This window comes from Hylobates moloch, unplaced genomic scaffold, assembly GCF_009828535.3.
Source record: "Hylobates moloch isolate HMO894 unplaced genomic scaffold, HMol_V3 SCAFFOLD_14, whole genome shotgun sequence".
NCBI lineage: Eukaryota > Metazoa > Chordata > Mammalia > Primates > Hylobatidae > Hylobates > Hylobates moloch.
The window spans coordinates 64,849,569-64,873,137 of NW_026652289.1; the positions used below are offsets into that span (position 1 = coordinate 64,849,569).

Genomic DNA, 23,569 nt, shown 5'->3' on the forward strand with positions numbered 1-23,569 from the left:
TCACCACCCAGTCCTGGTCTTCTGCTCTTCCTAATGTTTAATGCAGAGTTTGGAGCTTCAGCTTATGCTGTCACTGGGGCTCTAAGTCAGACTGCCTGGGTTTAAATCCTATCTCTGTTATATGCTAACTACCTGAGTCTCACTAGATTTCATCTATAAAGTGGGGATTATAATGCAGTGATTTGTGTATAGTAAATGCTCAATTATTATTAGTGACTATGAAGATTATTAACTCTGCTATCTTTTTTTTTTTTTTGAGACGGAGTCTCGCTCTGTTGCCCAGGATAAAGTGCAGTGGCACAATTTTGGCTCACTGCAACCTCTGCCTCCCAGGTTCAAGTGATTCTCCTGCCTCAGCCTCCAGAGTAGCTGGGATTACAGGCATGCACCACCATGCCTGGCTAATTTTTTTTGTATTTTTAGTAGAGACCGGGTTTTTCCATGTTGGCCAGGCTGGTTTCGAACTCCTGACCTCAGGTGATCTGCCTGCCTCTGCCTCCCAAAGGGCTGGGATTACAGGCGTGAGCCACTGTGCCCGGCTCAACTCTGATATCTTGAGTTGTGATTTTTATCTGCTTTTAAAAAAATCAATCTGATCCTACCCATTTTTTATCTTTTTATTTTATTTTTTATCCAAGTAATATATTGTTTTAAAGAACAAAAACTTTGTAAGTCTTATAACTAAGAACCATTATTCCCTGCCCATCTTGTTCCACATTTGAGCCCCAAGACCACCAGTTTCAACACTGAAAACTCTTTTTTTATTTCCAAGAAACATTATTATAAAACTGCTTCATGACTTTTCAATTTCATGTATCTACTGACTTCCTATTATGAAAGATGAGGACTTAATTTTTTTTTTTTTTTTTGAGACAGACTCTCACTCTGTCGCCCAAGCTGGAGGGCAGTGGCATGATCTCTGCTCACTGCAGACTCTGCCTCCTCCTCCTGGGTTCAAACGATTCTTCTGCCTCAGCCTTCTGAGTAGCTGGGACCACAGGCGCACCATGCCCGGCTAACTTTTGTATTTTTAGTAGAGTTGGGGTTTCACCATATTGGCCAGGCTGGTCTCGAACTCCTGACCTCGTGATCTGCCCACCTTGGCCTCCCAAAGTGCTGGGATTACAAGGCGTGAGCCACCGCGCCCAGCCACTTAATTCTTATACTTTTCCCCAACCCCATCCTTCTCTCTATTGAGACAAGACAAAAATCTATTGTTCACATGATGATGACATGTAAATATTATTCACTGCTCAAAGCTGAGCCATAGTGTATTATGATGACACTTCCTTACTTATACACCTTTTTGTTTTTTCCTGGAAATAATAATCACTTTATTTATTCATTTAGTTTTTCTATGTACTTACAATAAATTCATCCCCAAACTTTCCTCTCAAAGAGTGCCACTCAGTAGGTGAAAACAGATTGCCTGATGTATGAGGTTCACTTTTTTCTTGGAGACATTGCCCCTGGAGCCTGCTGTGCCCCTGGGCTGTCAGGTCTGATTGCTCTCTAGGCCTGCTGTACACCAGGCTTCCCTTCCCCGGGAGCCTGGGAATTCTCTCCACCTTTCTCCTGTGTTGGAAGCTCTATGATGAGGTGGATTACTCTGGGTGTGAAAGAAGATGTATGGTTCCCGGCCCTTCAGCATTGAGCACATTCTTGTGTCTCCCAGTATCATTCAGGTTCTTGCCAACTCAGCACAAAAGGTGTGCGGGAGGGTGAGAGGGACACAGCATCAATGAAGCTGGAGCAGCAGGAACCAAAGGGGCTCCCGAGGCTGGAAAAATAATCTGTCCAGGAGACCTCGACTGCTGCTGACCCCACTGTGAACATCTTGACATTACTTATTTGGGATTCAAAGTGCTGGGCAGAAGCATCTGATTGGCCCTGCCTAAGTCTCATGGACAGGAGGAAGGAAGATTTCCTCCCTTCAACTTTTTTTTGAGAGACGGTGTTGCCGCTGTGTCACCCAGGCTGGAGTGCAGTGGAGCAATCTTAGCTCACTGCAGCCTCGACCTCCCGGGTTTAAGCGATCCCGCTGCCTCAGCATGCCACCAGGCTTGGATAATTTTTGTATTTTCTTTTATAGAGACAGGGTTTCACTCTGTTGCCCAGACTGGTCTTGACATCCTACGTGCAAGCAGTCTGCCTGTCTTGGCCTCCCAAAGTGCCACCATGCCTGGCCTCCCTTCAACTTTTGTGGTGAGGGGTGGTGCATTATATCCACCTACACAGCCACCGTAGTTGTTTCCTCCCAGATAGGAAGTGGGGATTGGAAATTGGGCAGCAAAACTAAATGTGAATATCCATCATGCTCTTCGATTGAATCTGTTTCCCCATCTATATAATTTTTAAAAATTCATATTGGTCTCAAAAATGCATTCAGCTTGAGGATTAAATGAGATAATTAGAAAACAGCACAGTGCCTTAGCTCATGATAAATTCTCTACAAATTTTGATTTGATCTGGGTGGAAGGATGAAAATATCTTATGTAGTTGGAGTGATGGAAACCAAGGCTAAGAGGCCAAAAAAATCTCATGAAAGAGAAGGGCTGAGGGAGCCTGGAGTCCTTCATCTTGGAGAACAGATCTGGAGGGGGCAGAGCAGGGCCTAGTCCTGTTTGGGGCAGAGGCCACTGTAGATGGTTGAACTTGGCCTCCTGTGTCTTTGTTTTCCTGGATGCAGCTGTTCATAACTGGGTCAGGATCTGGGCTCAGCTGAGATGGAGTCACCATGCAGGTCAGGGAGGGCAGAGCAGGGCCCCAAGTGGGAGGACCAGCCTACACAGAGGTCAGGGCTCAGGCGGGGGTGTGGAAGGAGCTGCTGTCCTACCCATCCTTCCTGCATGGATCCACCAAAGGCCCCTGATGACTCGACTACATCCCTAGCACAGAGTGGGGAGGGTGACAGGGGTCACTCAGGGACCCATTAGCAAACACAGAAAGGTGAAATCATATCTTCAGCTCAGCAGATGTGGCTGTGAATTCTTAACTAATGAGGTCTAGGAAGAGGTCCTTTCCTCTGAGGAGACTCCCTGCCCCCTACCCACCTTCCAGGCACCAGGGTCCACCCCTCCCATGTCTGGGCTCCTTCTGGGATCTGCCCAGCCCCTGATCTGGCCTCAGAACACAGGATTCCAGCATTTTGTTCCCAGGGTATTTCCTCTGCTTGGCTCTGAGTTGCTGCGGGGCAGGGCCAGTGACTCATTTCTTTCAGGGCCCAGCCCAGAGTCTGGCCCAATGGGCACCGAGAAAGGATTGAAGAATGAATGAAGTTGGAATGGAGCTGAACCTTGGATAGATAAAGGAGAAAAGAAGAAAGCATTTCAGAGACAGAGGCAGGAACAACATGACTGGAAAGATAGGGCACACGTGACCGACTATCTTGAGGGACAGAAGGATCCGGTTTGGGAGGGAGGTTGACATTTGTGCCAGTTCTCTCTCTCTCTCTCAAACCTTTCCTATGGTGCTGAGCCAGTGCTCTCTCAAACATCTGCCACAGTGTTTGTGAGTCTCGTCCTCACATCAGCCCTAAGAAAAAGATGTAATTATTCTCATTTTATTGATGAGATAACAGAGGCTCAGAAAGTGGATGAGCAGGAATACAAATAGGCCTGTCTGATTCCCGAGCCTAAAGAAGAAGGTGGTTGGAGTTTGTAGCCCTAAAGGTGGGTATAGTTTGAGGGCTCCTGGCCACACAGTATGTCACCAGCCTCTGTCCTGAATAGAAGGCAATGGCATATGCATGGGTCATGATCCCATAGCATAGGCCCTGTGCTGGCTCAGGTGGAAATAGGGGCGGTGAATGACAAGTGGTTTCATACCCACAGCCCTTTACATGGCACAGCTGCTCACACCCCATGTGCCCTGCCTCTCTTGCCCCACTGCGGACTTTTCTGGTCCTCCCGGTGATCCCTACTCTTCTTTCAAGCTTGAATCAAGCTTTCCTTTTCTCTGGAGGCTCCTTCTGGAGTAGATCTGACCTTTCATGGCATTGGGTCTTTATTTGCCCCTACTCCAGCACATAACCCCAGGAAGTACTATTGAATGTTTGCAGAGTAAATGAGTGTGTACACATGTCCAGGAAATCCCCATCCCCCAGGTTCTCTAGAGAGGCAAGGCCTCTCATCCCCCAGCTCCTTCCTCTCTTCTCACCTCCTCTTCCCTGCCCCATCCCTGTGGTGCCGAGTCCAGCAAGGCTAGAGGCTGAAGCAGCTGCCTCTGGCTGCGAGAACCAGTGGGCCCAGGGGGTGGGGAGGAAGCAGGAAAGGTTGCCAAACCTGCTCCACACCTCCCATCTAGGAGGGCAGATGGCACAGGGCAGAGTGGGCATGGCTAGGAAGGGCTGAGAAGCCAGGCCACCAGGTCAGTTTGGGAAGAAGCAGCTTCCTGCCAGCCTTCCACCCAGTAGGCAAGCCCTCTGGGGAGGAATCACCTGTGCACTCCCTTGGCCTAGAGCCTGAGAGTCAGGACTTGACCCATTGTCAAGAAGACTGCATTTCAGACTGCATTTGGAAATTCTCTGGGCCAGGCTAGGGGTGGGATGGGTGCAGAGATGAATAAGATCCATTTCCTCCCCAGGGGAGCTTACTGCCAGACATTTAGAGAATAATAGTAACAGTTAATAATCATTGAGCACTTTATCAAGTGCCAGACACTGATCAAATTGAAAAGTAACTGCATGCTAACAACAGCCCAAGAGATAAATGCTACTAGAAGCTCCATTTGACCTATGGGGATAATGAGGCACAGAGAGATCAAATAGCCTGCCCCAGACCACATGGCACGTAAGTTGCATGCTGGGATGCCTGAGTGTGGGCCCAGGCAGTCTGGCATCAGAGTCTCTGCATTTAGCTGTTACACTACACATGCTGTAAGCCAACCCAGGTGCCATCTGCCATGGCCAACACATGCAGCATCTTAATCCCCACCTTGCCCCCTTGTCAGGAGGTTTTTAGGCTCTGTAAACTTGCCAGGCACCGAAGTATGCTTTAGGATATCACGACGACTAGTGCCCTTTGCTGCCTGCCATGGTTACATCTTTATCTATGGGCTTGTATTCTCATCTCTGGGAAGCACAGCTCCTGTGACTCTACCATCTCACAGTCCCTTGGAATCTCTTGTACAAAGCAGGTACTCAGATGTGTTTGTCGTTGAGGGGGTTGAGAATTTCCCCAGGTCTCTGTGACATGAACAGACTGGGTCTCAACCTGTGCACTGGGAATCACCTGGGGAGTTTAACAAAAACTGATACCCAGAACCCATCCTCAGAGTTTCTGATGTAATTGATGTAGGGTGCAGTCTGAGCATGGGGGATTTTAAGCACCCCATGTTATTCACAGTTATTCTGATGTACTGCCTGGACTGAAAAGCTCCATATTAACACTGTTTTAGAAATCTTGGAAGTTTCAGTTGAGGGAAGGCAGCAGAGGGAACAGCTTCAGAGACCAGTAGGCAAGATTCACGTCACAACTCAGCCACTTACAAATTGGATGAGTTTGAGCAAATCAAATTTCCCAAGCCTCAGTTACATCATCTGTAAAAGAGGATAATGACATCCCCCTAGAAGTGAAGCACTTGAAGTAAGATTATTGAGCATCTACTAAGTGCCAGGTGCTTGGGTGCTCTTAGGGGACAATAGAAAACAAGACAGCTATGGCCCCTTATCTTGTGATATTTACCTTCCTTAATTCAGTTTAAGAAACCTTTACTGGGTTTGGGATATCAAGCACTGTATGGGTTCAAAGATGGACAAGAAATTGTACTTGCCCTTGAGAAAAAGAGAAGTAGACACTAATTAAAATAGAGGAAGGAAGATGACAAGAGAGGAACCAACCAAGAGTGGTGGGGTTCAAAGGAGAGAGGTATTTAGAGGGCGGACCAGGGAAGTTTCTGTGGAAGACATGATACTTTAGAAGGCTCTTAGAGGATAGATAAGATTTCGTAGAATGGGATGAGGGGAGTGGTAGTGGAAACGAACAAAAGCATGGAGGCAGCAACAGCCAATAATCCAACTTGGCAAAAGAGCTGGATGTGCATGCAGAGGAGGGAAGGGAATGTGCATACACAGCAGGAAAATAAGGGTTGGAGCCTTAAATGCTAGGGTGAGGCATTTACACTCGATTTGGTCAGCCGTGGGAACCATGAAGGGACTGGAGCTAAGTTGGATAATTCTTAGCTCTTAATACCTGGACTGCCTCTGGCTTCATTCTGTAGTTTGTGTCTTCACTGCCACTGTCCTTGGGGCCTCCCCTTTTCTGCTGATGGCCACCTTGGTCCTGTGTTCAGTGCCCTGTCGCTGCCCTCAGGTGAGGGTCTGATGAACTCACCCAACCTTAAGCATAAGATGCATCTCCAGATGGTACCTTCCTAGATAGTTGCATTTTGGCAGGTACAGTGGAAGGGGCACCAGACTGAGAACCTGGAGGAGGCCTGGTTCTAATCCTATCTCTGTCTCTCACCAGCTGTGTGACGTTGGGCAAGTCACTTCCCTTCTCCGAGCCTCAGTTTCCTCATCTGAAAAGTGGCCAGGCTGGTTGGGTCAATTGACAATGACCCTTCCAGCTGCAATGGACTCTGACTAACTTGTCAATTGCTAAACCCAAGAATGTCTCTTTTGACTCATGCAAGGGGCTGCTGCTGAAAATGAGGTATTAAGCATGAGGCTCAAGGGAAAGAGATGGAGAGGCCACATGTAGGTGATCAGCAGGGTCAGCTGAGGCCAGCCTTGGATTCATCACAGCCCAGGCACTGGGTATGGGAATGGAGAAGACTCCAGATGATTTCAGCCCCCAGCTATTCAGGTGTTCCCAGTTGAAATCCCAGACCTGCAGAGCAGAAATAAGCCATACACACTGTGCTGTCTGAACTTCTGTCCCTCAGAATGCATGAACATAATGAAACTGTCGTCCTGTGCCACCAAGGCTGGTAATGGTTTGTCACCAGTGATAGGTAAATGGAAATGGAGGAAGAGGTGTTTAGGGATAGTTTGGTGGGGGACTCCTCATGTTGGTGAAACTTCACCAGTTGGTGTCCTTCCCTTAGGTCCATCGACATCAGAAGCCACCTCTGGTCTTGGATATTACTCTATATATCATGGTGCTCTTAGGAGAGGAGGCTCGCTGGCTGCGCTGTTCTGGATTATTGTGAAGTTTATAAACAAGGAACTCTTTGCCGAGGATGTCCTGGACGCGGAGGCACTGCTCAGCTGGGGGGCGGGGTCCATCTGTATTTGTCCCAATGTCCAAAAGGCTGAAGGGTGTGTGTGTGCTCGCACTGGTAGAGGTCCTCTAGGTGCATCTTACACACTCCGTCTCATCTCAGCCCCACCATAGCTTCATTAGGAGCTACCGGAAGGAGCGTTTCTCCCACTTTACTGATGAACACACGTGCGGAGTGGCAGGGCAGGGCTTTGAACCTGGTGGTAGGACTCTGAATCTAAGGCCCTTTTGAGGAGCCCCATGGGTAACTTAAGGATGGAAATTCCAGGGGTTGGAGGGGCCCTCATTTGCTTCCTCTAAACAGCCTCTTGTTTTGAAATAAGACAAACGAACTTGGCTTAAGTTCTGTTTTCCCTTCCTTCCTCCCTTCACCCCCTCACTCTCATTCCTTTTTTCCTCTGGGATTTTTTGGCAGAGGGCAGAGAGAGGAACCCACTCCCAAGTCCTCTATTAGAGAAGGCGTGATGGCGAGATGGGGCTTCACTCACCAACCGTGCCAGGACAAAGGGCAAACGAGGGCGGGCCGCTCCCAGGCTGGGTCGGGGGCAGTGAGGAGCAGAGCGGCCGTTCTCATCGTAGCCCCCACCTTGCTGTGAGCTGTGGGCGTGAGGTTTCCAGGAGAGTCTGCGGTGTAGGGAGCGCTCTGGCTGGGAGGGAGGAGACGGCCTATTCCTCAGTGGGGCTTCCTCGCTCACGGTGTGTATGGTGGGGAGAGGAGCACGCAAGTGCCATTTTCTGAGGATTGTGCCGGACCATATCATACGTATAAGCTCATTCAAAGCGATTTCCAGATAAGGCCGGGGGAGGGTAGCCGACTTGCCCAAGGCCACGCAGCATGAGCGCGGTAGAGCCGGTAGGGACGCCCAGAGGGTCTTGCTACCGACTCTCCCCGCTCTCCCGGGAGTCTGGGAGCCCTGAGGTGTCCCCTACCTGGCCGGGAAGCTGGGCTCTCGCCCCGGGACTGTCCGGAGGGGGCTCCAGCAGGGGGCGCCCCGAGCCCCGTCCCGGGCAGCCGGGCGCGCCTCCAGCCGGCGCCTGGGACGGGGCTGGCCGCTCCGCCCCCTCGGCTCCTTGGCTGCTCGGCGGGCGGGCGCCGGGCGCTCCGGGAGGAGAGGACTGCAGGGCCGAGCCCAGCGCACCCCGCCGCGTCCCCTGTGCCCGCCGTGCCCGCCGCGCCTGCCGCGGCCGCGGCAGCGCAGCCTCCCGCCGTGAGTAGCACCCTTCTGCGGGCTCGACGGGCGGGACGGGGCGCGCGGCCTGACGGCAGCAGCGCCCGGGTCTGGGGCTGGCGGGGCGAAGAGATCCGGGGCACTCGCTCGCAGATCCCGGGCCCGCCGCCCCAGTGCCTGACGCCGTGGCCCGGGGCTTGTGGCCGGCACCCGAGCGCGGGAGCTGCCCGCTGCTGCTCTGGGGCGCCCTCCGGAGCCTGGCACTTTGACCTGGGAGACAGGGTGGAGGCGGCGGGCAGAGCCAAGCACCCAGCAGGGAGATGGGAGACAGACGTCCATCGAGTTAGGCCCCCTGGAACGGGCAGAGCACGCCCGGCTCCCGGCCAAGTCTTCTCAGCTTGGGCCGACTCTCTCACCTCTTGCTCCCGCCTGGCACAAGGAGGTGATGCGAGGAGAGTGCTCAGATGTCTGAGCTTCCTCTGGGGCTGAATGAAGCTGGGGTCCCCGCCATCAGGCGCCCCGGGCCTGGGGTAGAGCTATGGTGGGCGCGGGGGCGGCCAGCAGGTGTGCTGCAGGTTGGGGTGGAAGGACTTGGAAGGGCGTTGCCAACAGTTGACTAGGACTCTGGGCTAGGCATTTTGGAGGTCCCAAGGCCTGCGTAGGTCTGGCTAACCCTCACCGTAACTCTGCACGGTGGAAATTGGTATTCTTACTTTACAAAAGAGAAAACAAGGCCCAGAGAGGTGAGCCTCGTTGAGGCCGTGCAGGTAATGATAAGGTAGGGGTGCACACTGGAGGAGAGGGCACCATAGCTGGCTGCCTCGGGGGCAAGTGGGCAGGTGCAGGGACAGCGCCTGATATCTTGTATCCTGGAATCCAGTGGAGGGCAGCCGCTCTGGTTTCTGACACTGCGATTCCCAACTGCCTCTATGGAAGACATTCCTGGGAGAGTTCTGTTGACCTAAGAGGACCTGGTGTCTTGGCCTCTTCACAGCTAACTTCACAGCCCTGTCCTTCCCCAAACCACTCATCTCCCAAGATGTTTTTTTGAGCACCCTCAAGTGGTACCACTGATGATTCAGCACCTTCAGAGGAGACTTGGGCAGAGGGGTCAGGGGTGTGTGGATGTGGCTGGAGGTCTGCTCCTCTGGGGTAAGTTCCTGGCTGGCAGGAATGAGACCCGCACTGACCCTGCCCACCTCCCTGAGGCCTCCCGATTTGTTAGCTGTGGGGTGAACAAGCAGGCTTCCCAAGGGAGCTGGATCTTTGCTAGAGAGACCAAGTTTTTCTTGTGTCACCTCAGGCAGGTGGCTGACCTTCTGTGGGCCCCAGCTTCCTCATTGGAGACCGTGATGGGTCAAAGCCTGGAATGTAGAGAGGAGCTCTGTAATGCCGGAGCCCCATCCCTTCTGTTGGCAGCCTCTCAAGAGCCTGAGTGTGATGATTCCTAATGGGGGGGTGTGTAATGAGACAGTCGTGTGTGTTTGGCCCAACCATTGCCTGCCCTCTTGCTGTGCTCCCGTTTCACTCACTTGCACTTGGTGAGGTGGGATGAGGAACTGAGAGAGTTCACTTTGCAGAGTGAGCTGGGCCAGTGGCGGAGAGGGCTTCTTGAGTGTTGAGAGTTTCCTATGAGGTGATCTTCCAGCCCTAGACACCTCCTCCTAGCTTGTCCCTCAGGAGGCCACTGACTTTGCCAACCCTGGTGACATCTTGGAGGAGCTGGGGTGTCTATCAACAGAAGAAGCCCTGGGAAGAGGAGCGGGATGGGTCACCTGTGTGATGTTCAGCAAGTCCCTTCCCCTGTCTGGATCTCAGCTTCCTCTTGTAAAAACAAGTGGGTTAGACCAGACAGCAGTGGTTTTCAAACTTCTGTTTCACAGTGAATTCTTACCCAGAACCCCAACATATAGTATGGATAACATGGAACTGCTCTGGCTTCCCCTTCTCACCCTGGTGATCCTGAAGCCGGTCTAAAAAAATCCCTAAATAGATGATCTGTGGGGTTCTAGGAAATCTGTGGTAGCCCCCTGAAGTGTTGCCTGGTATTAGAGTTGTAGGCAGGAGTTTGAATTCCAAGGACTCCATCAGGAGAAACGTGGGCATTAAGGTGGGTATCATCCTGGGAGCGTCTGGAGCTGATGGCCTGTGCCTCTGGCCAAAAGTTGTAACTGTGTTCCTCCCCTCTGCCATGTGATTTCAGCTTTTTGAGGCTGGAAAGGTCCTTGTGCCTCTGGCTCCTTATCTGGGTCCTAGCTGGTGACTATAGTTCCACTTCAGTTTCACCCCTTTAGTTTGTTTCTAAACTGGTAAAATGCAAATTCACCCTAGGAGAGGTGTTAGGAAAGTGCTTGAAGTGGCTATCAGTTGTTTTACCTGATGAGCGTCTGAGCAGCGGCCTTGAGAAAGGAGGCTGGGGAACTAAGTTAAAATCAGCCAACACTTATATAGTGCCTACTGTGTACTAGCCTACTACAAGGGGACGGAGGTGAGAATGTCACAATTCTTGCCCTTATGGGTGCTAGTTCCAAGACACAAAGAGGAGGGAAGGAATTCATGTTATCCAGGGACCATTTAAAACATTACACATGGGTTATCTCATTTGTCTCACATTAGTCTCATTTTAAAAAATTATGTAAAATTTTGATCACATACAAAATCATCCCATATATCCGTCTAACTACCACCCAGATCAGGAAACAACATTGCTGGCACTCTGAAGCCTCCGAAGCTTCCCTGCCAACTATCCCGAGTGAGGGGGTAACCACTCTTCTGATGTCTAGCACCATGCATTAATTTTACCTAAATGGGATCAGACAGTATGCAGTCTTTTGTGTCTGGCTACTTCCATTCAACATTATGTTTCTGAGAATCGTCCATGTTGTTGCAGGTAGCAGTAGTTTGTTAATTCTTATTGCTGTATAATGATTCCATTGTATGGGTATATAGTACCTCAATTTGTTTATCCAGTCTTCTATTGATAACCATTTGGTTGTTTCCAATTTTTAGTTATTACTAATAGTATTGCAGTGACCATTCTAACATGGATCATTTGGGAAAACATCTGCATGCATTTCTCTTAGGTACGTCCAAAGAAATTGCCGAACAGTTTTCCAAAGTGGTGGTCCCAGTGTATACCCCTCCCAGCAGTGTTTGAGAGCTCTAGTTGCCGCACATACTCACCAACACTAGACGTTGTCTCACGTTCATTTTCCATGGAAGGAATGTGAAACTCAAAAGTTATCCTGTGCTCAGCTAAGCACAATGTGCCACTAAGTGACCGAGCTGGGATTTGAACCCAGGTCTGTGTGATGACTATGGAATCTATTCTCTCCCTCTGGGTTAGACATAAACATAAGCCAGAATATGATCAACTTGAACCCTAAAAATGTATGAAGAGCACTCTGGGGGAACTTGAAGAGGTGGAGAATTGTCATCTGTTTTTGGGAGGGCAAGGATCATGGAGCCGCACAGAGATGGTAGCATTTGGCTGGGTCTTGTGGGAAGTGGGTAGTTATGCCCACTCTCCAGGGCTTTCCAGCTGGGCCCGCCCTGGCAAGGGCCCCACTTCAGCCGAGATATAGCAGGGATGAAAGTTTTAGGGGAATGGGAAAGGTCAACTTTGGCTGGAATATAGGATATGTAAGGGAGGGGGCAAAGGCTGGAAAGATGAGCTAAAGCCTAACTGGTGGGCCTAGTTTGTCCCTAAGGGGCTCACCTTCCCCGCTAACCCTGGCCACCCAGGATATAGAGCCCAAGGCAGAGGCTCACCATTTTGCTGGGAACTGGGGCTTCTTTGAATCCTGCTCTCAGCAAATGGAGCTGGCCTGTCACCAAATTGGAGATCTTAGCTGTTCCTGGGACCACTCTCAGGGTTTCTGCCAACAGAATTTTTTTGGAGTTTCCTGCTTTCTTCTAGCTGTGTGAAATTGGTAACCCCAGCCCGCAGGACCTGACCCAAATTGTTTATTTGGGAGGAATTTTTTTTTTTTTTTTTTTTTTTCAGTGAAAAGAAGATGGTAGATAGCACTCCCTTTACTCCCTGGGCCAGTCTCAGGAGATTTGCCAGGATGTTGGGGATGAGGGGCGTCGAGCTTCTGATTATGGTCAAGCTAAACTTGCTAGAGGGCTCCCTGGCATGGGTTAAATCACAGTAATAATCATCTTTCTTATTTGTACAGTAGTTTATATCCTTATCCCCACACGGATGTGTGAAGTATGTTATACAGATGGTATGACTCTGTTTACAGGTGAGGGGATGAGTCCCAGAGAGGGTACCCACCTGCTGTGGGTCACAGGGCTAATATACACTCACGCTAGTCTGGAACTGGGGCTCCTGGAGCCTACTCTTTTCACTATTTCATGCTTGCTCCAGCCCTGGCCAAGCATGGAGGATGCATGAGGGAGCCTGGACACCCACAGGCAGGTGACCACGAGAGTAAGCCCTGGGAACCAGGCCAGCTCTGCCTGAGGGTCTTCAGGCTCTGTGTGCCTCGGTGGAAGGGAGAGAGGCAGGCGGCATCTTGGTAATGAAGCTCTGGTTTGCAGGGGGCTAAAGTGGTAGAAAGAGGGTGAAATGTATACACCCGCTGAGAGTTAGGACAGCTCCAGCCACTTGGCGTTGATGAGATGTGCCCTTATGTAATGGTGCCTCCACCCAGCCTGGTGAAAATAGTCTTTTGAGGTTCGTGGAGCCCATGTGTGGTTGGGATCTGATTGGCAGGCAGCAGAAAAGCTGCCAGTGCTAACCAAAATGAGCTCCGACAGGCCTTTGCCAAAGACCCTTGGAAGACACATCCACAGGCAGCTGGTTTTATTCTTGTGATTTTCAGACTGTGCCCTGGGCCCTGCTCTTGGGGTGTTTTGTCCAGAGTGGCACGTGGCTGTCCCAGGAATGGGTAAGCCTCTTGGGGCAGAGGGATCCCAGGAGAGGATGCAGACAGTCTTTTCTGGTGGAGTGGTAAGTGCTCCCCATAGCTCAGAGTTGGCCTATGGCTTTCAGTGAGATGCCTGGGGCAGGCAGAGTTGGCTTAATTTTACAGATGAGGACACTGAGGCCCTTCTGACAAGAAAGGAGATCACAGGGCTAGTTTTAGGCAAAGCTGGAACTAGCACCTCAGGCTCCTGACTCCTGGTGCCTGTTGGAATTTGCCTCACTCCTCCTGCCCATCTTTCCTTTGGAGGTGATGAGTGAGAGAGTTTACAGATTAGTTCAGACAGGCAGTTGGCTGGTACAACACCTGAGGGAGCTGAGGTCATGATAAGCCCTTACCTTTTAACAGCATTTTCTAGTTTACAAAATAATTTCATGACTTGAAGTTGATTTTACAGTATTAGCTCCATTTTACAGATGAAGAAGCTAAGTCTCTGGCAGCTTAGGTGGCTTACCCAAGCAAGACTAGGGCTTGTACCTAGGACTTCTGACTTTAAAGCTAGTGCTTTTTTTTTTTTTTTTTTTCTGTCGCCCAGGCTGGAGTGCAGTGGAGCAATCTCGGCTCACTGCAGCCTCTGCCTCCCGGGTTCAAGTGATTCTCATGCCTCAGCCTCCTCCCGAGTAGCTGGGATTACAGGTGCATGCCACCATACCTGGCTAATTTTTGTATTTTTGGTAGAGATGGAGTTTCACAATGTTGGCCAGGCTGATCTCGAACTCTTGACCTCAAGTGAGCCACCCACCTTGGCCTCCCAAAGTGCTGGGATTACAGGTGTGAGCACTGTGCCTGGCCATTTTTTTTTTAAAACTGTACAACAGCTGCCTCTTTTTGCAGTAGTTTTGAATTTAATGAAAACAAACAGCTGAAGTTCACCATGGATGTTTCTTTGAACTTCTTCAGACAGATCTGAAGACCTGAGGAGCTCTCCTTTCCTGTCTCCTTAACAAATTTGAATTCATATAAATCAAATAAGAACCATACATCATCAGCTGCAGGTGAGAAAAGGTTTGAGCAGGGCAGTTCTTGAGGAACTAAGGCTGTGGATTATTACTAAATTATTAGCTCCCTTGCGGCCAATTATGTTTAGGCCTTAGACTCTTAGGCTTGTGCTAATTTGGATGGCTGTCCTAACCACAGGTTTCTTCCTATTTCAGGGTTGTATGTTCCAGGCCTCAATGAGGAGTCCAAACATGGAGCCATTCAAGCAGCAGAAGGTGGAGGACTTTTATGACATCGGAGAGGAGCTGGGGAGGTAGGAGACTGTGTGAGAGGTGGGGGGATGCCGAGGGAGCCAAAGTCATGCTTCTTCTGGCACAATTGTCAGTTGGTGTTGGAAGGCAGGGCCACAGGACCAGTGGGAAGCTTTAAAAATGAGCCTGAGGATTATTCACCTGCCTGGGTGACTTTGCACATAGTCATTGCTCTGGAAATAATGACTTGTCAGTAAAAGGGACAAGAATTGTTGAGTTCTGTGTTTTCAGCATAATCTAGCTGGCAGGTACAACCTTCATGATTCTTGTTTGATCTGTTACTTTTTTCATAAAGCTCCCCCAGGCTCTGGATGGAGACCTGACGTGTTGGCTCTCTTCTGAGTCTCACTTGGGATTCTCCATGGTTCCCAGGGTTTTGTTTTAAGCTCAGAGCCTGAATGGGAGGTGAGGTAATCCTCCTGAGAATGGATTTATGTTGAGTAACCAGCCACACGAGCCCCATCATGAAGTTTTCCTGGGATCTTTGTTACTGGTGCATTTTCAGGTTTGCTGAGCCCAGAACACAGCCAGGGTGAAAATCAGATCTGAAAGTACTATCATTACGATTTGGATAGAAATTAAGATTTTCTGAAGCTCTTTTCTTGCCTTCCATTTCTACCAGCTGCTAATATTTAGGTGGTAGTGTAGTGATTACAAAACACCAGTCCTGAAGTTTGAGTCTCACAACAATGCATGAAATAGGCATTATTTTTACTCTCCTTTTCCAGATGAGGAAACTGTGGTCCAGCGTTTGGGCAAGTTGCCCAAAGTTGCTGAGCCAGTGAGTGACATAGCCAAGGTTCTGACCAGTCCATTTTGCACCTGCACACCTGTTATGCCCTCTCCCATGAGCTTGGCACTTGTACACTCACATATGCTCATCAGAACACCTAGCCTCACCCCTTCACACACAGCGCAGCATGAAAACATGGGAATTTAGAGTATGTAGACCCAGAAAAATCTGAGACAGGTCTTAGTTAATTTAGAAAATTTATTTTGTCAAGGTTGAGGACACACGCCCATGACAGCCTCAGGAGGTCCTGACAACCTGTGCCCAATGTTGTCACAGCACAGTTTGGTTTTATATGTTCTAGGGAGACACGAGACATCAATCAAATATGCAAGATGAACATTGGTTTGGTCTGGAAGGGCGGGACAACAACTCTAAGCAAAGATAGGAAGGCTCTAATGGGGAGGGGACTTCCAGGTCGTAGGTAGATAAGAGACAGATGGTTGCATTCTTTTGAGTTTCTAATTAGCCCTTCTAAAGGAGGCAATCAGGTATGCATTTATCTCAGTGAGCAGAGGGGTGGGTGACTTTGAATAGAATAGGAGGCAGGTTTGCCCTAAGCAGTTCCCAGCTTGACTTTTCCCTTTAGCTTAGGGATGTGGGGGCCCCAAGATTTATTTTCCTTTCACAAGTGTCTACTGTATCCAACAGGCAAAACAGGAGTTCTTTTCCCTTTATAGAACTCTTATGTAGGGACTAATTGTCTTACTTTTTTTTTTTTTTTTTTAACTTTCAAAGATAAAACAGAGCTTCAAAGCCAGGAGAGCTTCACTCCAAAGAGAATGAAAGGCAGCAGGTGCTTCAAGATCAGGGAGTTAGTCCTGGCTGGCTGGATGGTGGGTGGGGGAGCAAATAATTGCAGAGACCCCAGAGGGGGATGACTTTTCCCAGTCTTGGGCCTGGTGAAGGGATAGGAAGAGGACATAGGACCAGAGGCTGGGGTTGGTCAGCTGGAGCCTGCCTCTGGATGGGAAGCCAGGTTCTCTTTGCCTCAGGTTCTTCTCCTGCCCTTGGTGGCACCAGCAGAAAGGTGGCATTCTCAGCAACAAACCACAGCCAGCCCTGCCAATGGTGCTTGATTCAGTGCCCTCACTTGGCCATGTCCTGCATGTAGGGGTCTGTGCTGAGTACTGTGGGTACAAAGACGAGCAAGATGAGACAGTCTCTGCCCTCCTGGAGCTCCACCCTGGCAGCTACACACATGCTAACAAGGGCATTCTTGGATTGGACTAGAGTCTGGGTGGGCAGAGAAACTGAGAAGTTGTGGGGAGTGGGACTCTGAAGAAGGAAGTAGAAGCAGTTTCCTGGGGATTGCATTTATGATTCCTTCTTAGTCTTGTCTCTCCCCGACTCCATATATCAAGGACATGTGCTATTAGACCCAGAAGAGACCTCATGTTTCCTGGTCCTCCACCTGCAACAGGGTGTGGAGATCCCATGCACCTCATAGCCTGGGGTGTCTTGGGGTGATTCTCACCTTCCCTACTCTTCTAAAGTGCTAACGGGGCAAAAGGTGAGTAAGCAGCAGGGGAGGCCCAGGGACTAGGGGCCAGGGACCTTTGGAGTGGCCAGATGTCCTAGGATTTGTGGTCTAGGTCAGATGACCTAGAAGGCCTTTAGAGGTCCTCTCTTCCAGGCCTCTCACTTGACAGTTGAGGAAATGGAGCATCAGAGAGGGGAAAGGTCTTGCTTGGGGCCATAGAACAGGCTAGAACTAGAGCTGCCTTTGAATGACCACTCAGCTTCTGAAGGGACAGTCCTATTCTTCTCTCCTGCCCTCCTGTTCTTAACATATTCCTGAGGACCTACTGTGTGCCACGCACCGTCCGAGCAGTGGAAAACAAAACAGACACAGTCCTGTCCTCTGGCAGTTTATGCTCCCCAGGCTGGTGGAGAAAGGCACTAGACAAGTGGACGCTAAAGGATAAATCACCATAAGGTGTGTTAAGGGCTAAGAAATGAGAGAAAAGGATGCCCTGCAAGGGAATGATGGGGGATGGGGATGTAGTTCCATCTGGGTGGTTAGAGAAGATTGCTCTGAGGAAGTGACTGTTCATTTGAGAACTGAAGGGTAAATGCACAAGCAAAGTCAGCAGCATGGATGAGCCCTGAAGGGGGGAGGTGCCTGGGACCTGGGGAGCTGGCAGGAGACCAGTGTGCCCTTGGAAAGTGGGCCAGGGGCAAGCAGCATTACATGAGGCTGGGGGCATGGGTGGGGACCAGATCCAGTTGGTGAACTCCCTGCCAACACAGAGTGGTGGAGAGGTTTGGCCTTTGGGGTCACATGGGTTGGGCTTTGGGTTCCTGTCCTAGCTGTGCAACATTAGGACAACCTGCCCTCTCTGAGCCTCAGCTTTTTTACCTGTAAGACAGAAATAGTACCATTACCTAGCTCATGGTTGTGGGGATGAAATGAGATGCTGAGTCAGGAATCCCTCAGAGCTGGGCATGGGGTAAGTGTTCATGATCAAGAGCTTCTGGCCTTCAGTGAATAGATCGAGCCTTTGAAGTAGGTTTGGGGTGTCAAGGCCCCACCTTCTGCCTCTGCAGCCTTCTAGGAGGAAGGCATGGGATTGCAGGAAGAAGAGCAGGGGGATCATCCTGATGTCTGGAGAGCTCAATGTAAACCTCTTTACTTGGCTGTCAGTGAGCACCCTAGTGTAGACTCAGGGCCCTGTCATTGATTTTAGCTCTTCATTAAGTCTTAACTATGCAAAAATGAAAATGAACAACAGTTTGTTACATATAACAATGGATGAAGCTCAGACATGTAATGCTGAGCAAAGGAAGGCAGACTCAAAAGGGTCTGTACTGCTTTATTCCATTTGTGAAAGTTCAAAACGGCAAAAGGAATCAGTGGTGCCAGAAGTCTGAATGGTGGTTATCCTTTGGGGACTAGTGACTGGAAGGGGGCACAAAAGGGATTTCTGGGGTGCTGTATTCTGTTTCTTGATCTGGGTGTCTCTTTCACAGATGTGTTCATTTTATGAGTATTTATATGAAGACATGCATTCATATGGGCATTTTCCTGTTTATTAGACCTTAACTGAAATAGTGTACATATATATATATATATATACACACACACACATATATATATACACACACACACACACACACATATATATATATATTTTTTTTTTTTGAGATGGAGTTTCACTCTGCTGCCAGGTTGGAGTGCAGTGGTGAGATCTCGGTTCACTGCAACCTCCGTCTCCTGGGTTCAAGCTGTTCTCCTGCCTCAGCCTCCTGAGTAGCTGGGACTACAGGTGCGTGCTACCACGCCTGGCTAATTTTTGTATTTTTAGTAGATATGGGGTTTCACCATGCTGGCCAGGATGGTCTTGATCTCTTGACCTTGTGATCCTCCCCCCAAAAAATAAATAACCTTTAACGCTACTTCCTGTCCTGGCCTAGTCCACGTGTTTCTGATTCCTTTAGAGGCTTTGTCTATCCTTATCCTATGAGTAAGAGCATCTCTGTAGGAAAAGCTTTGGATGGAAGCAGGATACCCTGGCAGGAGCATCCTGCACTCTGCTGGGACCCTCCCTGGCCCTGCATATTTTGCCTGATTTCTAGCTTCCAGCGCTGAGTGCAGGCAGTTGGCTGTGCTCACACTTTTGGCACCAGCCTGCTTGGGATGCTGGAGGTTGTCTGCTGTTTCTGGGAGTGTTTGGAGAAATATTGGCTTGCAGAAATGTTTGGCATCTCCCAGCCTTGGTAGCAATCAGTAGAGCAGAGCGGGGAAATATTAGAGCAGGGCTCATAAAGAGAAACTCATCCAACTCCTCATTTTATAGATGAGGCTAAGGCCAGAGAGGAGAAGAGGTGAACTGGTGATAGAACCAGGGTGGGGTCTGGTGATCTGACTCCTAGCCCAGGACTCTGGCTATCGCATCATAAGGACCCACAAGACACAAAATCATTACTTCCTTTAATCAGAATGCTTCTGAGGAGTGGGAGAGTATATAAGGGAAGGAAGTCTTTTCTGTTTCTACTCGAGGGTAGTGTAGCATGGTCAAAGTTAGGAGGATGAGCCTTTGGGAAGGCGTGATGTTTCCCAGGGGGAGGATGCTAGTAGGTAGGCCCAGTGATGGTTTTGTGAACTTCCGCATAGACAACTACTGCATGCACAATGTTATAAAGTAATTTAATGTAAGCAGCATATAATGAAGAGTGATTCCTTGTTTCCTATCCTTTGATTACTTTCCTTTACTTTGATGATTTTTTTTTTTTTTTTTTTTGAGGTGGAGCCTCATTCTGTTGCCCAGGCTGGAGTGCAGTTGCATGATCTCAGCTCACTGCAACCTCTGCCTCCCCCTCAGCCTCCGATAGTGGATTACAGGTCAGCCACCATGCTTGCTAATTTTGTACTTTAATAGAGTGGGTTTTCACCATGTTGGCCAGTGGCCAGATTTTCTTTACTTTTATTATATTAACATAAAATCATAAGATGTTTCTGTTGAGCTGGATTTCAACAAAAATTTAATCCAAATCTACCATTTTATAGATGAGGAAAGTGAGGCCCAGAGAGGGGAGGTGATTTGTTTAAGGTCATAAACAAGCATTGGAGGAAGTGGAACTCAAAGGCAGAACCTTCTTGACTACTGTGCTGGTTTAAACAAACAAACAAACAAACAAACAAACAGATAAGAACTTATTTAAATCTACATCCAACTTTTATCCATAGCCCCCACTTCTCTTAAGGATCTTACCTTACCATTACCCCACATATCACCTCTGCCCTGAAGAAGACAGCAACCATATAATTGCTACCACTTAGAGGAGGCTCATGTATGTAAGACACCCTGCCAGACACCCAACCAGCAGTCTCCTTGTGTGGGGATGAGAGACTTCGGCGGGGGAAGGAGCCTCTGCACTAAAGCCTCAGCCTTCCTGAACGTGGACAAAGGATTCCCTGGGGCAGCCCTGTTGATGGGGGCAGGGAGTAGCCAGACTGGAGTCTCCCAATGGGATCATCTGTGGTTAAGATGAGCCACCACACATTCAGCTTAGCCAGGATAACCTCTTTGGGGAAAGAAACAGCATCCTTTAGGAAATGTATGAAGTTTAAATTTACCCAGGCTGGGTTCAATAGCCCAGTCTAGCCACACTGGGCACTATAGAAAACAAGAAACATAGGTGTTCGATTTACTCATCTCAGCCCTTGGCAAAAGAGCTCCTAAGACTAAGCCTGAAGCAAGGGGGCTTTTATGATCCTTTTAAATTAAAAAGATGTTTGTTTATTATAGAAGTTATTCAAGGTGAATGTCATAAAGTTATGAAGAGTATAAAGTAAAAAGTAGAACTCCCTCTGCCCTCTCGCTGAGTCTCACACCCCACAGGTAGACTGATGGTCATTTTCTTTTTTTTTTTTTTTTTGAGACAGAGTCTCGCTCTGTCGCTCAGGCTGGCACGCTGGAGTGCAGTGGCGCCATCTCGGCTCACTGCAAGCTCCACCTCCTGGGTTCACGCCATTCTTCTGCCTCAGCCTCCAGAGTAGCTGGGACTACAGGTGCCCTCCACCATGCCCACCAAATTTTTTGTATTTTTAGTAGATACAGGGTTTCACCGTGTTAGCCAGGATGGTCTCGATCTCCTGACCTCGTGATCCACCTGCCTCGGCCTCCCAAAGGGCTGGGATTACAGGAGTGAGCCACCACGCCCGGCGATGGTCATTTTCTTCTGTCACCATTCAGAACCTTTCTAAGTTAAGCAAGTGTGTGTGTGGACAGAGGGGACCACACGACCATAACAGTCAACCACTTGCTTTTCTCACTTAATGAAATCTGTTGAATATCTTTTTATAGCAGTGCAGGTAGATCTGTGAGACTTATTTTGGATGAATGGTTTTTTTAAATTAATAAATTTAAGGCCAGGCGCCATGGCTCACGCCTGTAATCTCAGCACTTTGGGAGGCTGAGGCGGGTGGATCACCAGGTCAGGAGTTAATCCAGCAGCTATTTTTTTCCCTTCCTTCCTTCCTTCCTTCCTTCCTTCCTTCCTTCCTTCCTTCCTTCCTTCCTTCCTTCCTTTCTTCCTTCCCCCTTCCCTCTTCCCCCTCCCCACCTCCCCCTCCCCCTCCCCAGGGGTCTCTCTGTTACTCAGGCTGGAGTGCAGTGGTTCAATCATGGCTCATTGCAGCCTCGACCTCCTGGGCTCAAGCAATTATCCCACCTCAGCCTTCCAAGTAGCTGGGACCACAGGCATGTGCCACCATGCCCAGCTAATTTATTTACTTATTTATTTTTGAGATGGAGTCTCGTTCTGTTGCCCAGGCTGGAGGGCAGTGGTGCCATCTTGGCTCACTGCAACCTCCACCTCCTGGGTTCAAGCAATTCTCGTGCCTCAGCCTCCCAAGTAGCTGGGATTACAGGTGTGCACCACCATGCCCGGCTACTTTTTTTAATTTTAGTAGAGATGGGGTTTCACCATGTTGGCCAGGCTGGTCTCGAACTCCTGACCTCAGGTGATCCACCCACCTCAGCCTTGCAAAGTGCTGGCATTACAGTCATGTACCACCATGCCCACCTAATTTTTAAACTTTTTGTAGGGGCAGGGTTTCGCTGGTCTTGAACTCCTGGGTTCAAGCAATCCTCCTGTTTTGGCCTCCCAAAGTGCTGGGATTATAGGTGTAAGCCACCACGCCTGGCTATTTTTATTTCTGAATCTTGCCTACTAATCCTTGCAGGGGTATTTTTGATGCCCACAGACCTCCTGCCCTTTGCAACTACTGTGGCACACGTATTTGCATGTAGTTCACATTCCCCCAAGTGCTAAGCAGGGACAGGTTGGAGAGGCTGGGGCGAGCAGCACTAATGGCCGTATGAGAGCCAGTGATGAGATGAGGCTTATCTGGCACTTGTTTATCAACTCTTTGAAAGCAGGTTCAGAGCTGTTCTCCTATTTGGAATATCACTGCAGCACTGAGACAGAGGCCAGAGGCCCACAAAAATATAACTTATCTTTGCTCTTGCTGTTTCCTCACTCTTGGAAAAATTAAGCTTTTTCTTCAAGGTCCAGATCAAACACGGTGACTCTGACAAAACCTGCCATGCCCCGCCCCATCCACCCCACTCCCTTCTGTCAGATTTAATTACCTCTTATTCTGGACCACATCTCTGATCATACCTCATGTTACACATAGGGTTTTCCCGGTCATCCTCCCTGCTGGACTGAAGGTTTCCAGTCTGGGCTCCTGTGTACATCAGCTTTTATCCGTCCATCTCCTCTGCTGTGGTGTCCAGCCCAGGCCTTTTATACTTGATAAGTGCTTAACACTGACAGATACCCATAAGTTAACTGCAGAGCATCTGGGATCTGCCTTGAGTTAAATTTAAACCTAAGGCAGAAAACCTCAGCCAAGCAAGCTCACAGCCCCCATAAGCCCTGGAATTCATGAATGTCCAGGATTCCCCAAACACAAAGTGGGAAACAAAACACAAAAATTACTTCCATTTACTGGACATACGTTATTGTGTTTAATTCTCATAACACCCTGTGAAGTAGTTATTCCCATTTTATAGATGAAAAAACTCAGTCTCCAAAATTTTAGGTAACTGGTTCAAGAAATACAAACCGACCTTTTTTTTTTTTTTTGAGACGGAGTCTCACTCTGTCACCCAGGCTGGAGTGCAGTGGCGCAATCTCAGCTCATTGCAAGCTCTGCCTCCCAGGTTCACGCTATTCCCCTGCCTCAGCCTCTCCGAGTAGCTGGGACTACAGGCGCCTGCCACCACGCCCGGCTAATTTTTTGTATTTTTAGTAGAGATGGGGTTTCACCGTGGTCTCGATCTCCTGACCTTGTGATCTGCCCGTCTCAGCCTCCCAAAGTGCTGGGATTACAAGCGTGAGCCACCGCGCCCGGCAAACCTACCTTATCAAGGAGATGCCAAGTGGGAAATTCTACTCTGTGTGACACAGAAAATCTCAAAGAATGTGGGAAATAAAAGCCAGAAACTTCCTCTGGACAAAGCCCTGTTCACTACCCTGGCCTGGGATTTTTGTGCCTCTCTGATCACACACATGCTTACTTGTATTTCCTGCTGCTGGGAAAGTGAAAACGATTGACATATGTTAAGAATCTACTGTTGAGGCAGGCATGGTGGCTCACGCTTGTAATCTCAACATTTTGGGAGGACGAGGTGGGAGGATTGCTTGAGCCCAGGAGTTTGAGACCAGTCAGGGCAACACATGTGAAACT

At 49.2% G+C, this 23,569-nt stretch overlaps 1 protein-coding gene across 2 annotated transcripts in view; it reads left to right on the plus strand.

Moving 5' to 3' along the window:
* The first annotated feature begins 8,354 nt into the window (after positions 1 to 8,354).
* DAPK2 (death associated protein kinase 2) overlaps positions 8,355 to 23,569 on the plus strand; it is a 137,820-nt gene continuing 122,605 nt past the window's right edge. For both annotated transcript variants that reach the window (XM_032175378.2, XM_032175377.2), the window contains exons 1-2: positions 8,355 to 8,431; positions 14,481 to 14,578. In XM_032175378.2, coding sequence (XP_032031269.1) covers positions 14,487 to 14,578 — 92 coding nt within the window. In that variant the 5' untranslated portion in view covers positions 8,355 to 8,431; positions 14,481 to 14,486. The remainder of the gene's footprint in view (positions 8,432 to 14,480; positions 14,579 to 23,569) is intronic.